At 41.7% G+C, this 19066-nt stretch overlaps 1 protein-coding gene across 3 annotated transcripts in view; it reads left to right on the top strand.

Annotated features, from left to right (window-relative positions):
• Nucleotides 1–19066, top strand: part of scn8ab (sodium channel, voltage gated, type VIII, alpha subunit b) — a gene marked incomplete at both ends in the record, with an annotated part of 164505 nt that overhangs the window by 130455 nt on the left and 14984 nt on the right. For all 3 annotated transcript variants that reach the window (XM_084317717.1, XM_084317715.1, XM_084317716.1), the window contains 2 exons: nucleotides 442–615; nucleotides 14241–14363. In XM_084317717.1, coding sequence (XP_084173843.1) covers nucleotides 442–615; nucleotides 14241–14363 — 297 coding nt within the window. The remainder of the gene's footprint in view (nucleotides 1–441; nucleotides 616–14240; nucleotides 14364–19066) is intronic.

The raw sequence follows: 19066 nt of genomic DNA, 5'->3' as shown, positions 1-19066 counted from the left end.
GGTTTAATCCTTACATTGTAATTGTGTGCCTAGCTAATTGTACTTCATGCTTAGCTATGCCAGCTAAATGTGTCTGTCTCTTTGTAAATACAGTATAGTCGTTACCAACCATTAAGTCACATTCCTGCCACATTAAACTTTCCCAATAAACTTTTATTTTGATTTTGAAGCAAAAACAAAGGAAAGAAAAGACAGTAGTCCAGCCATTGCTGACTGAGATCCTCCTCTTCTATCTCTCCTCTCCCCTCTCCTCCTACCTCCTCTTTCTCCTACCTCTCCACTTCCTCCTTATCTCTCATCTTCCTTCTATCTCTGCTCTTCCTCGTACCTCTCCTCTTCCTCCTTATCTCTCCTATTCCTACTTATCTCTTCTCTTCCTCCTTATCTCTCCTATTCCTTCTATCTCTCCTTTTCCTGCTACCTCTCCTCCTCTTCCACCAGGCCTTTGAGGATGTTTACATAGAGCAGAGGAAGACTGTGAAGATCATCCTGGAGTACGCAGACAGAGTCTTCACGTACATCTTCATCCTGGAGATGTTGCTGAAATGGGTGGCCTACGGGTTCGTCAAGTACTTCACCAACGCCTGGTGCTGGCTGGACTTCTTCATTGTGGATGTAAGTGCCTGTCTGCACAATTACTTAAATATATACATACAATATATATAAATAAGAAAACAGCAAAAGAAAAAAAAACGTCTGGCACATGGTTTACATGGTTTCAGTTTGAGATGAACAGACACCACTATATCCCCTGATGTGAAAAATACTCCAGAAAGTGTCCTAATCAAACAAAAATTATTGCAATAATGCCAGAAGCGAGAAAGTGCTGCCGGTGGAATCTGGACGGCGCAGAGGCCACAGTGAAAGCCACGCAGCATTACAGAGTGGGTAATCCTTCACAATGTGAACACATGTTATTCTTGTGGGATCACAGAAATCTTCTGACCTCAATTATGGGGTCACACGGCAGTAAGGTTGCGAACCCCCCTGAACTAGACCTTGAGAAGAAAAACAAACATGTGCTCAAGTCAGAATCAGTTCAACATTTCTCCTTGGGGTCCAGATTCAGCTATAAAGATAATTTATAAGTAAAGAAGAGTAAATAACCATTCTATTGATGAGATACTGTATGCTTCAATGCAAGGGGTCCATTGTGATTACTCCTTGAGACAGAATTATTCCAAGGAGACAGACATACATTTTCATCCCCCAATCATTCAGTTGTTATGTTTGGGGTGTGGAGATGGTGATGGGACCCAGTAGCAGACAGAACAGTGAGGTAGAGATTCAGTAAAGAGCTTTACTTAAAACATAAAAACTAAAGCACCACAAACAAAAACCTCTCAGTAAAAACTTGAAGAGGGGAAAACATAACACAAGGCACAAAATTAACACGGGAAACACTTACTAACACGAGGAACAGGAGACCAGGAACGATAGCATATGACCACAACAGGAAACAATGAATGCACAAGGAAACACAGAACTTAAATACACCAGGTAATTGACACATGATGACTGATTAACAATGAGACACACCTGGGAGGGGATACAGAACTGTTTTTTTTAAACTATTCAAAAAAACAAAACTCTGTCCACAGGACTGGTTTAAACTCTGCACCGAGTGATGTATATACATGTAGTACAATGCCAAAGCAGTAGGTGGCGATGTAGTTCAAACATGAAGGCCATTTTCAACCAATCAGAAGGGTTGAACGTGTCACTCCACGTCCTGCTCAAAAACAGAAACCCACCCAAATTACCTCGCGTGAGCCATTAGCAACATAGCCTTTATTTTTCAGCAAGAAACAAAGTGCAATAAAAGTGCAATAAACAAAAAAGGATACATTCACTGTGTGTTCTGCCTCATTTGTTGATGAAACAAAACCAACATCAACACAATTTACCACGAAGAGAGAGTTTAGTCTCACAAAAAGATCTCTGATGTTGTTAGCTACATGCTAATGTAGGGTGACCATATTTTGATTTCCAAAAAAGAGGACATGCTGCCCCCCCAGCATCGAGATACTTAATGATACTCAGGCATGCGTTGCTCATGGGACGACTGGTTGCACTATGTTTTAATGACGCCACGTGCGCGCGCTCCCACGTATGCGCATAAATGTTCCCTCGCATAGCACAGACTAAAGACAGTGCCTAATTGCCTCTATGAATGGAATGTAACACATTTCATTAACAAGTTTTGTGTGAATGTATCTGAGAACGTATTTGAACACACCTGACGACGGCCATATTGTTATGCAAAGTAGTACTTAGCGAGTTGGCTCATCAGTCGAGTGCAGCGCATTCCTGTGTGCACACGTGTGCACATCCGTGCATGTGCGTGCACGTGCTTCTGCTCACAGACTGGTTGCACGGTGTGCAACCCCGTCCCATGAGCAACGCATGCCTGATGATACTCAACGTTTACTCAAAGATGCATTATTGTTTTAATATATTTAAAGTATGCCTCCTCTGTATGGATATACAATTATTATTTATATTATTTTACTGTATATAACACAATTATATCTCTCTATAACCAAAGACACACCAAACCAAAGTTACTCAACAATCAACATGCTTGATTATGCCTAGAATTATCTGACAAATCTCAATGGCACAATAATAACTTAAAAATCAACCTGTAACAAAATAATAGCTCTCTTTTCAAGTTTTAATGGACAAAAATATATAACAAAATATATGAAATAATAGAAAATAGAAAATCCAGTTAACAAATATCTCTTTGTATCTTGTCAACATCTGTATCATCCTCTCAATGCCTGGGAACAATGACAGCCACCTTGTCTTGCTGTGAGAAAGCATCCTTCTGTATTCAATGTCAACTAAAACACAGTACTCCTTCAGGCTCTCAGTGCGCACAGTGTAAATGTGGATGTACTGGTAGATTTTGAACATGATATTCTCAAGGTCAACATCTATTGTGTCTGCCCCATGATGAACACAATTATTCAATATGTGTGCTGGGCAACCCACACCGATCAGTGTTGTTCTGCAGCAACCTCTTCAAATTTGCAAACACATTCTTTCCCCCTTCATCACGTCGGATTCCTCCAAGGTTTGTGTTGCAATTGTCGCCAGTAAATGCAATGCATTTTTTCAGACAATTTTTTTTGCCATGTTTCAATGAGATATTGTGCAATGGTTTCTGCTGTCTCATTTGGTGTATTTAACCTCGATTAATTTTGTTTGCATGCCACCCCTCTTCCAGTCAAAGTACTGTATTATGATTGGGAATATTTTCACTGCTCCGTGGTTACTCCTGTGTGTAGAAACACCACAGTACTGGATTTGATTTGAGTGCTTCATGTGCGACATCAATCGAGTGGGGCATCGAGTGGGGCGCTATAACACATTGGCTTCGGATTTAGTGTGCGCACTACTGAACTTTTTGGCAGTGTCAGAGTCTGGAAATTCCTTTTTTAGAGAGCCACTTGTGCAATCCATAGATTGTGATGTTTCACAGTATGAAATGCAAACGCACCCTCCGCTGCATTTACTTTACAGCATCCTCTGTTTTCCCGGGTTTAACAAAGAAGTCTGTCAACTTTGCAGACAAACTCTCAACTTGCACATGTCCATGTGCGCTTTAAGATCGCCTGCACCTTTATTGGACACACACGTGTATGTGCAAGCTTTGCACACGGTGCACTCCGCCTCCCATTTGTTCCGACGGGTTGGTACATTTGGAATTTCTTCTGCAGTTCATCTGTAAAAGTACATTTGCGCTTTGGCATTGTGAATGTGAGCGTAGTTGTAGAGCCGCCCACAAAGTTTCTCAGGGATTACGTCACACACGCAACAGAGTACCGTAGTATTCTGTGCAATGCGGCATTCAATTTAAGTACATGCAAACGGTCCGTGAAACCCGGACATTTTCATGAATTTATAAACCCCCCCCGGACGGCCCGGACAGGGCGTGAAAAGAGGACATGTCCGGGCAAAAGAGGACGTTTGGTCACCCTAGCTAATGTGATTGGCATTTTCCATTTATATAGTTAGCATTGAGGATAGCGTACATTAATGTAGTAACGTTAACGCTAGTAGAATAAATGGATGAAAACGTTATTTAACAGATTTCAGAATGGGTACAATACAATACGGCTCAATACAAACAATTGTTAAGGGGATGCAGACTGTTGTAGTTTGGACTGGGTTCCTTATAACAATAACTTGACAACACATGAGCTTAGTTGGTAGCCGCAGCTACTTGGGACAGCTCTGCTGTAAACACTGGAAATAACCTCGGTTACTATGCCCACACGCAACCAATGCAACCGGGATGCGCCCAAAACTCCACCCTGGACTTCGGTTACATAACACCCCGTGTGCGTGTGGACAGGGCCTAAAGAGACACTAATACAAGACAAGACTGATAACAAATACACTAACTAACACACTGGAGACATAAACACTAAACAAGACAAGGGAATACAAAAGGCAACAAGCAAACTAGGAGAGACAACAAGATGGGAAGAACACTGAGGAACATGGATAATTTAACAAGACATAAATGTACAATGAGTCCAAGAGGTAATGATGGGAGTTATCCAGCAGGTTTATGTTTATTAAAAGGATCCCCATTAGAGACACATGAAAGAGCCTCTAGTCTTCCTGGGGTCCTGGTGGGGGAAGAGGGAACTGTCCATGAGTGAATGGAGGATGTGGATGAACTAGAGGAGCGGGGACAGGAGGGACATAACAGTACCCCCCCCCCCCCCCCCCTCAAAGGACGTCTCCCAGACGACCCATAAGACCGCCCGGGAACAGGCAAGGTGGGGGGTCGGGACCCAGGGTGGGTGGGCGGGAACTGAAGCAACCCCCCAGGTAGGGGGTGACCAGGGAAAAACCGGGAAAGGGAGCCAGGGTGAAGGGGACTAGGGAGAGGGGGCCTGGAGCAGGGGGGTGGAGACATTAACCCAGGAGGGGCACAGGAGAAGGGGGGCTGGGGAAAGGGGCTGGAGAAGGGGGGCCAGGGCACAGGACCAGTGGGACTGGAATCGGGGACAGAGGGCCAACGAGGGGGAAGAGGACCAGTAGTAGGGGTCCCCTCGGTTGCAACAGCCTGCAAACTACCTAACGCCTAGTTTATCACTGGTTAAGCTTAGGCGACTCTTTTGAAGTTGGTTAAGGTTAGAGTTTGGAATCAGGGCTGGTGTTCTATCGCCCTGCTCTAAGACAAACTCTAACCTTAACCAACTTCGAAAGAGTGCCTAAGCTTAACCGGTGGCAGAACTTGCCGTCACACGATTGGCGCACATGTCACATGACCAGAAACGTCAGTGGCCCGGGAGCAGGAACAGGACCCGTCTCGGAGGCAGGCATAACTAGCAGGCTTGCATTAGCTCAATTAGCAGCATGAATCAAATATAACACAAAGTAGCGAAAAACAAGTTATAGTCATAGTATAATATAAGTCACAACAACTTAACAAAACATAATGCAGGCTACATTTATCTAACATCTTACATTCTTCACAAACACACTCTCTGATGTGACAGCATTGTAACATGTGCTGACAAGACACCACACATACACACCTAACACGACACTAGGACCCCTGCGCTGTCCAAAAAGGTGCCTGACTGGAAATAATAAAACCCAGCATAACAAAATAATGGGGAATTTACAACAGTTACTCAGTGGTATTCAAGTTGTGTCTGCGGCGTCTCGCGGACCACGTGTTTCTGTCACTCAACTGCTGCAGTATTTAGCGTTGTTGTTGTCGTTGTTGGAAGGTGGGAGACATGGCACTGACATGGATCAAGTGGTTACCAACCATATCTCAGGTCCAGTGATGTCTAACATTAGCTGTCTATCAATGAGTACAGTTTATAGATATCCAAATACAAACAGAGAGAGGTCAGTAATGTCTATAGACCCTTTTCTTCTGTCAGTGTCACATTGTCGGCAGAACTCCGCTTCCGGAACCGTACCACGCCCGCGTCTTCGTGGGACGAGACTCCGGGGATGTGAAATCGTGTTGGCACGGACAGGTTGTTTGACGTTGCATGGTTTTAATTAAAGCTGTTCCTGGAGTAGTGGCCTGGAGTCTCTCCCCAAAAGATGCACACATGGTTCGGTTTCGGAAGCCGCTTTGCCTACGAACGTCATCATTGTTTACGAACGGTAAAAGGGTCTATAGGTTCAGTGGTACAGTGATAAAAAGTTTGGTGTTTTCCTTGACTATGGAAATTCTTAGTCTTACTCTTACTTCGTCTTAATTCTTAATGTGTTTAATGTGTTTCACCACATGCAGTCATGCGGAAGATTCTTTCAAATCTAGTGCTTAACCAGAGATGTGCTCATCATTTAACCAGAGATGTGCTCGAAAAATGGACAAAAGCACCAGAAACAATTGACAAATACCAAACTTACTTGGTCAACTAAGACCAGACAAACTTCTGTACCCCATATCATGCCATACGGCTCCCATCAGTATTTGTTATATATATATATATATATATATATATATATATATACATACATACATACATACATACATACATACATACATACATACATACATACATACATACATACATACATACATACATACATACATACATACACACACACACACACACACACACACACACACACAGGTAAGGTAGTTCTGTACCGTTCCATCACTCCAGTGTTTGGTGAGGCTGTCCTGTCCCAATCTCCCCCCGCTGTCTGCAACTACAGAATGTACAGTAACATGGTGTTGTGGTGCAAAACGTACAGTAACATGGTGTTGTGGTGCAAAACGTACAGTAACATGGTGTTGTGGTGCAAAACGTACAGTAACATGGTGTTGTGGTGCAAAACGTACAGTAACATGGTGTCGTCTCTTCACTGCACTAATTCTTCTCTCTTCTTGATGTGTCGTGTGCTACTACTGTGTTGTGTTGTGTGACCTCCTCATCTTCCCCTTCCTCCTCTTCCTCCTACATCCTCTTCTACCTCCTCTTCCCCTTCCTCCTCTTCCTCCATCTGCTCTTCCTCCTACCTCCTCTTCCTCCTATCTCCTCTTCCTCCCTCTGCTCTTCCTCCTATCTCCTCTTCTACCTCCTCTTCCTCCCTCTGCTCTTCCTCCTATCTCATCTTCTATCTCCTCTTCCTCCCTCTGCTCTTCCTCCTACCTCTTCTTCCTCCTATCTCCTCTTCTACCTCATCTTCCTCCTACCGCCTCTTCTACCTCCTCTTCCTCCTACCTCCTCTTCTACCTCCTCTTCCTCCTACCTCCTCTTCTACCTCATCTTCCTCCTACCTCCTCTTCTACCTGATCTTCCTCCTATCTCCTCCTCTACCTCCTCTTCCTCCTATCTCCTCTTCTACCTCCTCTTCCTCCTACCTCCTCTTCCTCCTACCTCGTCTACCTCCTCTTCCTCCTATCTCCTCTTCTACCTCATCTTCCTCCCTCTGCTCTTCTACCTCCTCTTCTACCTCCTCTTCCTCCTACCTCCTCCTCAACCTCCTCTTCCTCCTATCTCCTCCCTACCTCCTCTTCCTCCTACCTCCTCCTCTACCTCCTCTTCCTCCTATCTCCTCTTCTACCTCATCTTCCTCCTACCTCTTCTTCCTCCTATCTCCTCTTCCTCCTACCTCTTCTACCTCCCCCTGCTCTTCCTTCCTCTCCTGTTCCTCCTACCTCCTCTTCCTCCTTCCTCTCCTGTTCCTCCTACCTCCTCTTCTACCTCTTCTTCCTCCTATCTCCTCTTCCTCCCCCTGCTCTTCCTTCCTCTCCTCTTCCTCCTACTTCTCCTGTTCCTCCTACCTCCTCTTCCCCTTCCTCTTACACTGACTGTCAGTGAGTGGTAAGTCAAGACATACCCCCCCCCCCGTAAATGTAATCAACAAATCATTAACGTCAGATTGTGTGTGTGTATGTGTGTGTGTGTGTGAAGTCTATGTGAAATGTTACTAGTAGATGTGTGTCTGTGTCCAACACGGTCTCATCAGAAAACGTAAATAAAGTATTAATCGACCACAGGAAAAAATGTACATCATGTATACGTTATGTTATAGCCATAAGTAATATACATACTGTATAAGTTATATTTACATTTTGTTTCTGCAAAAGTCCAAAACAAACACTGTGACCGGAAGATGGACCAACAATGATGATGATGGTTACAGTTAATGTTTAACTTTTAACTAGGGATGCTCGATATTAAGATAAGATAAGATAAGATAAGATATTCCTTTATTAATCCCCTTGGGGAAATTCCAGTGACACACACATACAGCTCATCGTCTCATTAATAACAACATATCACAATCATTACATTTTTACAGTAACAACGGCACAACATAAATTCACACAGACATGTACATTTGTTGACACATGTCATCTACAGAATGCCTGAGACGCCATATGCGATAGTCGGCTGCAACAACAACAAAGTGTCTGAAACAAAGTGTTGATGCGCCAGGTGGCGGGAGAGAGGGCGGAAAAGATTGTCCAGAGGGAGGGGGCATGGACTTTGGTGATGAAACAGTCTTAGGCCCCCCCCTCCAGCACGCGTACTAGTTGGCTGCCTTCATAGGCGCCAGGCGTACACGCGGGAGGGGGGATTGGGTAGGGATTGGGAGTGGGGGGAAGCCGCTTGCCACTCTTATCTCCCAGAGGGCCTTCGACTCCAGCAGCTCTCTGGTTCGACCTTGGTCCAGGAATTTGTTTTGGCTGAGTGACTGGCACATTTATCCCAGCCACGTCACTTTAAATTTGATTTGAGTGGAGTGAGTTTTAACAACTCCGTCCAAATGACTGAATGCATTATTAGTCCAAGTGTCCAAGTGTCTTAATCAGTTCATTTTGGTAGGTCCTGTGCGCGGTAAACAGATCCAAAATCTTCTTATTGCAGTCCAAAAGCTTCGATAATCCAAAAATGACCACGTCTTCAAGTTGGTAGCCCGATTATGATGTCCCAATAGGCAGAGATGGTTAGCCTTATTCTGCTTCTTGAAGAAAATATGCAATCCACTGATTAGATCCATTTAGAGTTGATTTGAGTATAGTCCGGCAACCGGCACGAAGCAGAGCATAGCAGCGTCGGGCTCCATGGAGCAGTAGAGGCGGCGGTAGGAACGGCCTTGAGGAGCCTGGGGAGAGGAGAGAAATGCGACTGTCTCTGGGAAGGGCTGGGAAGGAATATTGGCTTTTTTACCTATACCGATATCAACCGATACCGATATATGCAGGGCTCCCCCCCCCAAAAAACGGAATAATTTCAGGTAATTATCATTACATATGTCTTGTTGTGGAATTAACACAACATTATGCATACTTTTGACAATAAATAAAATCTGAATTTGTTCTTACTTGCTTGCCTGGGTAAATAAAGGTTATAGAAATGTAAAAAAAAAAAAAAATAATAATAATATTTGAAAACCGATACCGATATTTTCCGATATCACATTTTAATGCCAATATCGGCCGATAATATCGGTAGGCCAATAATATCGGACATCCCTACTTTTAACGTTTACAGTTAACGTTAGGTTAAGATATTAAGTTAGGGTTAGGGGTTCGGATAGGGTTATGGTTAGGGTTTGGGTTTGGGCTAGGCCAGAAGTGTGTCTCGATAGTCTTGAGGTAAAGACACTTGCCTCTCATGTGGGCGCCCTGGGTTTGATCCTGGGTTCGTTTTCTGAAAACATTAAAAGCCTAATAAAAATAAAAAGTAATATATGTACGTATTGTGACGAGCCTGGTGAGGTTCAGACTCGCCACGGTTAAAATACAAACAAATTCGAATGTCCACACAAGGACAATATCAATCAATACAAGTATTTATTGAATTCAAGGCAGAATCCAGCGGGAAAAAGCAAAAGAATGGTCGTGATTCAGTCCGAGGGTTTGTTCACTATTCAGGGTAGTCGTCCGGTCCAGGGTCAGTACACAAGGGGGTTTCTCAGCCAGTCCAGGGTCCACTACACAAAGAACAACTACTTGCTTTCACCTCTCCTCTCACTACCTCTCACTTTCACAACTCTGAATACTACAATCTCTCTCTCAATAAACAACAACTCCAACCTCACCTCCGCTCAACTTACTCCTAACTAACCTAGTGGCTTTGTAATGTTTGGGTCTGGGCGTGTGCACGTGAGATGTGCAGGTGTGTTCTATCAGTACTAATCAGCTACCTAATTGTCTCTACTCCTTCCGTGGCAAAAGTATCTCCCATCCTTCACATATCCATGAGAAGGGATGTGAGATCTGCCACAGTATGTGTAATATGTACACATTGTACATTTTCGATACATATGTACATTACTTATGGCTATAACATAATGTACAATATGTACCTTTTTTCCTGTGGTGGATTAGTACTTCATGTACACAGTGTTTTACCTGGTGGATTAGTACTTCATGTACACAGTGTTTTACCTGGGGTCCATCTGTCTGTGTCTGCATGGATATGATGTCTGGCTCATGCTTGGTTTTCACTCTGGTTTCTCCTTTACTGTTCACCGTCTTGTCTGAAAAAGAATGAAGGGAGCGCAGAAGGATTGTGGATTGCATACTCTCTTTACTTAGAAACGTTGTATGTGTGTGTATGTATGTGTGTGGGTATGAATGTGTGTGTGTTTATGTATGTGTCTGTATGTGTGTGTATGTGTATGTATGTATGATTGTATGTGTGTGTTTATGTGTGTGTATGTATGTGTGTACGTGTATTTGTATGTGTGTGTATGTGTGTGTTTGTATGTGTGTGTGTATGTGTGTGTTAGTGTGTATGTGTGTGTGTTTATATGTGTGCACGTGTATATGTATGTGTGTGTATATGTGTGTGTATATGTGTGTGTGTATGTGTGTGTATATGTGTGTGTATGTGTATGTGTGTGTATATGCATATGTATGTGTGTGTGTATGTGTGTGTGTGTGTGTGTGTGTGTATGTGTGTGTGTGTGTGTGTATTTGCGTGTGTATGTGTGTGTGTATTTGTGTGTGTAGGTGTGTGTGTATCTGCCAGTTGGCCAGCTGTTGCATGTCTTTAGTTCATTGGCCTCTCCTTACAGAACCAGGCGCTGGGCAGCACCATTACCAGTCCTCCCCTCCTACAGGGGGCGCCACACTGACGGAGGCTGAAGGTGATCACCGACATCCAAAGACCATATAATAGAACAGGGTAGAGGTGGAAGTAACCAAGAGAAAAAAGCCAAACATAGTAAGATGGGATGGACCTCCTCCCTCGTCCCTATGTGGCTGTTAGTGGTATGTTGTTGTAGTGTGTTGTTGGCCCCGATATACAGTAGGAGGCCAAACATGACCCAACATGATGGACATGATGATGATGGAGACAGAGGATGTCTCTCTTTCTGTCTCTCTCCTGTAGGGCTGGGTGATATTGGGGGGGCGGGAAATCCGGGAATCACCATTTTGAGAAGGACTTTTATACGATACGGGATATTATATGTTAGATCTTCCAGTTGATGTTCATCATATTGGACTCTGGGGGGAATGGCAAGTGTGAGTAACATTGTTAAAATGTAATTTAATTTCTCAATAGAAATTCTCAAATATTTTGATATTAATCATTTAATCTAGACAACAAAATTGTCTTTTAACAATTGACTAAATCAACAATTCAACAATAGAAAAAACAAATCCTGCAATAAACAATAAATGTGTGTATATTGCCCAGCCCTGCTCTCCAGGTAGAATACACTGGGATCCCATTGGCTCTCTGCCTCTCACTGATCCTCCCTGTTTAGAGAGAATCGCACTGATGTAGATGAATGGAGCTATCTCAAGCCCCGTCCTCCTTTCCCCATCGTCCAATCACAACCGTTTGTCCGAGGAAGCAACAGTTGTGATTGAAGGATTGAAGGAAGACGAGAGAGTGGAGCTTGAGGTAGGTAGACAGAGGCCTTGCTCGGAATGTTTGTGTAGTTCTCTTTCTTCCAACATGGCTGCCTGTAACCATTGGTGACCACAAAATAATTTCTCCCCAGTGGCAGGTGAAACAATGGAAAAGCATAGTACTACTATTATACTGTGACTTGTGATCTTGTGGTTTAGTAATAAGATAATAAGACACCAAATGATTCAGTTTTTGTTGATATTACACCTCTCCCTACCCCTCCTCTTCCTCCTACCCCTCCTACCTCTCCTCTTCCTCCTACCTTTTCTTCCTCTCCTACCTCTCCCCTTCCTCCTACCTCTCCTCCTACCTCTCTTCTACCTCTCCTTTCCATCTACCTCTCCTCTTCCTCCTACCTCTCCTCTCCTCTTCCTCCTACCTCTCCTCCCCTCTTCCTCCACATACCTCTCCTCTTCCTCCTACATCTCCTCTCATCTTCTTCCTACCTCTCCTCTTCCTCCTACCCCTCCTCTTCTCTTCCTCCTACCTCTCCTCCCCTCTTCCTCCTACCTCTACTCCCTCCTCCTATCTCCTCCCCTCTTCCTCCACATACCTCTCCTCTTCCTCCTACATCTCCTCTCATCTTCCTCCTACCTCTCCTCTTCCTCCTACCTCTACTCCCTCCTCCTACCTTTCCCCTTCCTCGTACCTCCTATCCCTCCTACCCTTCTACCTCTCCTCTTCCTCCTACCTCCCCTCTCCTACATCTCCTATTCCTCCTACCTCTCCTCTTCCTCCTACCTCCCCTCTTCCTCCTACCTCCCCTCTCCTACATCTCCTATTCCTCCTACCTCTCCTCCTCCTACTACCTCCCCTCTTCCTCCTACCTCCCCTCTCCTACATCTCCTATTCCTCCTACCTCTCCTCCTCCTACTACCTCCCCTCTTCCTACTACCTCTCCTCTACTCCTACCTCTCCTCCTACTACCTCCCCTCTTCCTACTACCTCCCCTCTCCTCCTACCTCTCCTCCTCCTACTACCTCCCCTCTTCCTCCTACCTCTCCTCCTCCTACTACCTCCCCTCTCCTCCTACCTCTCCTCCTACTACCTCCCCTCTTCCTACTACCTCCCCTCTCCTCCTACCTCTCCTCCTACTACCTCCCCTCTTCCTCCTACATCTCCTATTCCTCCTACCTTTCCTCTTCCTCCTACCTCTCCTCTTCCTCCTACCTCTCCTCTTCCTACTACCTCCCCTCTCCTCCTACCTCTCCTCTTCCTCCTACCTCTCCTCTCCTCTTCCTCTCACTCATATATTAACACATACCCGTACCAACCGTTGTCTCTTCCACTGCCATGTGCAAAACAACACGATCCGTGACAGGCGGCCATGCCGGAAGAAGGAGAACTAGGCAAACATTCCATGCAAGGCCTCTCTGTTCCAGTGTGACCACGTAATGTGGCCATGTCCATAAAGTATGTGTTTGTTATTTTGTGACATTTGCTTTTTGCGAATTCTCCACCCTAACGTTGGACCTGTCCTCTCTCTCACAGCAGGTGCCTATAAACTGTGTCTCTCTTTAAGTAAGAGAGGGGCTCTGTGCTGCTGGAGAGGCCTGCGGGTCGCTTGTTGAGGGGGCCAGGGTAAGGTTCATGTGATCTGTTGAGGAATCTCTCTCCTTCCACAGGGTCTCCTCCTTCCTCCTCCTCCTCCAACCCCCCCAAAGTTGTCCTCAGCCTCCTCTCTGCGTCCTCTCTTCTCCTCCTCTTTAAAAAAAACTAAAAACAAGCCGGTGTCTGGTGTGTGACCATAACTGTATCGTCTCGTAAGAGTGCACCGTGTGTGTGTGTGTGTGTGTGTGTGTGGTGTTTCTCTTGTGTTGTGTGTATATATATATATATATATTTGAGTGAGTGTTTTTTTGAGAATGCATTTCTCCTTTTTCCGGTTCTTCCCTTTGTTTGAATCTTCTCTTTCTTCTCTCCTTCTCTTCTCACTGTGTCAACCACGAGTTTCCTTCCAGGTGTTTCCCTCTCTGTGCTGTTATCAAGCGGGTTATCGAGCATGACCGTCCTCTGCCAAACTGAGACCAAAACCAAAACAAAATAAGCCAAACAAAAACCAAAGAAAAAAATTACTTGGGGGCGTGTACTATTTCTTGACCTTTTCCCACACTGTAATAACCTTTAACCTTTAATACTGTCTCAGTTTTGTTATACAGATACATATATTTACATATATCCATATAGAAATGTATATATGTATTTGTATATATCTGTATATGCTAATTAACTATCCAGTCATGCTCACGTAGGGTGTCTCTCTCCCGCTGTGTCTCCTCTAACCTGTGTGGATCCTCTCTCTCTCTTTCTCTGCTTCTCCTCCCTCCCTCCCCCCCCTGCCCTCTCTTTCTCTCTGTGTAGGTGTCTATAGTCAGCCTTATAGCTAACGCGTTGGGCTACTCCGATCTAGGCCCCATTAAATCACTGAGGACACTGAGGGCCTTGAGGCCCCTCAGGGCCCTGTCACGTTTTGAAGGGATGAGGGTAAGACCTTAGAACACTGGCAGCCGCTCCTCCTGCATGTCGACCGCATGCTCCAGAGAGCTCAGGGAATCCTCCGTCCACGGTGATTCATGAGACGCCATTTGCATGGATACGGATCATCTCAGATGGTCATAATGCATCTGAACTGTTTACTTTTCCCATTGTTCCTCAATCCGGTACAATATATATGACCCTGTCTGAAATGTCCTGTTTTTTTTTTTTTTTTTTTTTACAAAGATGTCTTTGCTAAGAAACATTAGCATATGTATTGGTAGATGGTTACAGAACTGTGTCATCACAGATCTAGCCATGGAAATGATTATTAATAATACTAATACTACTACTACTACTACTACTACTACTACTACTACTACTACTACTACTACTACTACTACTACTACTACTACTACTACTACTACTACTACTACTACTACTACTACTACTACTACTACTACTACTACTACTACTACTACTACTACTACTACTACTACTACTACTACTACTACTACTACTACTACTAATAATACAGTAACTTAATTATTATCACCTGATTAGCCCTTATGTATTCAATATCAGGCTGCGAGAGAAGCCGGTAGCTGGTATGAACCATCACACAAACCCTGTTGAACCACTGAGCTGGAATACATTTGAAACAATGTGCTCTGTAGGGTTTGGGTGTCATTGTCAATAATTTTGGCACTGATACTTCTGATTCGTTACCAGTTCTAGAATGATTATTTTGTTCTTGAATGATTCTTCCTTTGTGGAAGTAAAGCGCATTTCATTATGCAAACGAGTAGATTGTTTTCTGTTTATTATTTGTTTATGCCATCTGCTTTTCTCAAGACAAGATAAGATAAGATATTCCTTTGTTGATCCCCTTGGGGAAAATTGGGGTGCCAAATCAGCACGGGGGAGGGGGAGGGTAATAGAAGAAATACATAAATATATGATAAATAATACAATTAAATCTAAATTTAAATATATGAGGAAAAATAAACAGTGTAACAATAACATTTGATCTGAATATTAAAAAAAATATAAAAATAGAAACAAATTCTTAACAGAATCAGACCAATTTCAAATGACGTCCACGAACTAGAATCAAATGTTTTAATACCGACAGGTATTGTTTTTTCTATAGCCAGCCCTGACTACTCGTCATTGTGCGTCTGAGCTCCGTGTCTCTGAGCTTTTGCCGGAGGAAGGATGTAATTGGTAATTGCCTTTTGCCATTCGGTGGATGTTTTTATCCAAAGCGCCTCAGAATAATCTTAATTGCATACTTTTTTGTATCGGTGAGCCCCAATGAGAGTTGAAACCCTAATCATCAATCATTGGAACTGTGTCCACGCCGTGCTCTACCCACTGTGCTAGATTCTTTTTGATTTGATTTGATTTGATTAGACTTTTTTTTTTTTTAAATACAAGATTCCAGAAAAACGTCAAGGATGCTACACAAAAAAGTCAAGACTTATTTCCATTGTGGTCCTTGGTCTCAGACAGACAAGCAATACAAAACATGACCATAAATAACAATTTGACAAACTACATAGACATGAACATTTTAAATGCAGTACAAACGTAGCCACAGGCAACAATGTATCAGACAAAATTTTCATGCATTTTAAAATCTAGTTTTTGACATTGTCGAGGAGCCAGGATTTTGCGCGTCTTTCCTAGTTTCATTTCAACTATGATTTGCATAATACGTTTTGCGACGGTTCTATTAAAAAACGGATCACGTGGTATATCTCTATAATATAATATTTGTTCTAGTTCTAGATCATGAAGAGCCACTTGAAATGTGGCTAAAATATTTTGGTTGACCAAATTTATAATCTATTTGTCGTCCCATGTTTTGTTATGGAGTATTTCACTGAAACAGGCAGTATGTTTCCTACGAGTCATGTTCTTCTTGGCAATAACTATGCAGATAAAGTATAGAATGTAGAAGTCAGACACGGCCACCGCTGAGCAGCAAGCATCGCGGCACACTCCTCCTCTAAGACTCCCTTGCTGTGTGGGAGGTCATCAGGGGTTCATCAGTTGACACTTGAATTTGGCTCCACCTCAGCATTACAGCGAGAGCCCTCATGCTCCACGGGGTGTTGTTATTGTCCAGGAAGGACCATGTCTCTGTAGACAAGCACCTGCAGCTTTGGACTGTGTATGCCCCAGGCCCAGGCCAGCCTCTGTTCAGCTCTGCACACATGAGTAGTCTATGTTTACTATACTACATACTACATGAGTAGTCTATGTTTACTATACTACATACAACATGAGTAGTATATGTTTACTATACTACATACTACATGAGTAGTCTATGTTTACTATACTACATACAACATGAGTAGTATACGTTTACTATACTACATACTACATGAGTACTATACGTTTACTATACTACATACGACATGAGTAGTATACATTTACTATACTACATACAACATGAGTACTATATGTTTACTATACTACATACTACATGAGTACTATATGTTTACTATACTACATACTACATGAGTACTATATGTTTACTATACTACATACTACATGAGTACTATATGTTTACTATACTACATACTACATGAGTACTATACGTTTACTATACTACATACGACATGAGTAGTATATGTTTACTATACTACATACTACATGAGTACTATACGTTTACTATACTACATACGACATGAGTAGTATACATTTACTATACTACATACAACATGAGTAGTCTATGTTTACTATACTACATACAACATGAGTAGTATACGTTTACTATACTACATACAACATGAGTAGTATACATTTACTATACTACATACTACATGAGTACTATACGTTTACTATACTACATACTACATGAGTACTATACGTTTACTATACTACATACGACATGAGTAGTATACATTTACTATACTACATACGACATGAGTAGTATATGTTTACTATACTACATACTACATGAGTACTATACGTTTACTATACTACATACGACATGAGTAGTATACGTTTACTATACTACATACTACATGAGTACTATACGTTTACTATACTACATACGACATGAGTAGTATACATTTACTATACTACATACAACATGAGTAGTCTATGTTTACTATACTACATACAACATGAGTAGTATACGTTTACTATACTACATACAACATGAGTAGTATACGTTTACTATACTACATACTACATGAGTACTATACGTTTACTATACTACATACAACATGAGTAGTATACGTTTACTATACTACATACAACATGAGTAGTATACGTTTACTATACTACATACTACATGAGTACTATACGTTTACTATACTACATACTACATGAGTAGTATACGTTTACTATACTACATACAACATGAGTACTATATGTTTACTATACTACATACAACATGAGTAGTATACGTTTACTATACTACATACTACATGAGTAGTATACGTTTACTATACTACATACTACATGAGTAGTATACGTTTACTATACTACATACTACATGAGTACTATATGTTTACTATACTACATACAACATGAGTAGTATACGTTTACTATACTACATACTACATGAGTAGTATACGTTTACTATACTACATATTACATGAGTACTATATGTTTACTATACTACATACTACATGAGTAGTATACATTTACTATACTACATACTACATGCGTACTATATGTTTACTATACTACATACTACATGAGTACTATATGTTTACTATACTACATGAGTAGTATACGTTTACTATACTACATACTACATGAGTAGTATACGTTTACTATACTACATGAGTAGTATACGTTTACTATACTACATACTACATGAATACTATATGTTTACTATATTACATACAACATGAGTACTATATGTTTACTATACTACATACTACATGAGTAGTATACGTTTACTATACTACATGAGTAGTATACGTTTACTATACTACATACTACATGAGTACTATATGTTTACTATACTACATACTACATGAGTACTATATGTTTACTATACTACATACTACATGAGTACTATATGTTTACTATACTACATACAACATGAGTACTATATGTTTACTATACTACATACTACATGAGTACTATATGTTTACTATACTACATACTACATGAGTACTATATGTTTACTATACTACATACAACATGAGTACTATATGTTTACTATACTACATACAACATGAGTACTATATGTTTACTATACTACATACAACATGAGTACTATATGTTTACTATGCTACATACTACATGAGTACTATATGTTTACTATGCTACATACTACATGAGTACTATATGTTTACTATACTACATACTACATGAGTAGTATACGTTTACTATACTACATACTACATGAGTACTATATGTTTACTATACTACATACTACATGTGTACTATATGTTTACTATACTACATACTACATGCATACTATATGTTTACTATACTACATACTACATGAATACTATATGTTTACTATACTACATACTACATGAGTACTATATGTTTACTATACTACACGAGTACTATATGTTTACTATACTACATACTACATGATTACTATATGTTTACTATACTACATACTACATGAGTACTATATGTTTACTATACTACATACTACATGAGTACTATATGTTTACTATGCTACATACTACATGAGTACTATATGTTTACTATACTACATACTACAT

The sequence above is a fragment of the Notolepis coatsorum genome (genome assembly GCF_963971535.1).
Source record: "Notolepis coatsorum genome assembly, chromosome: 6".
Taxonomy (NCBI): Eukaryota; Metazoa; Chordata; class Actinopteri; order Aulopiformes; family Paralepididae; genus Notolepis; species Notolepis coatsorum.
This window is presented reverse-complemented; position numbering and strand designations above follow the sequence as displayed.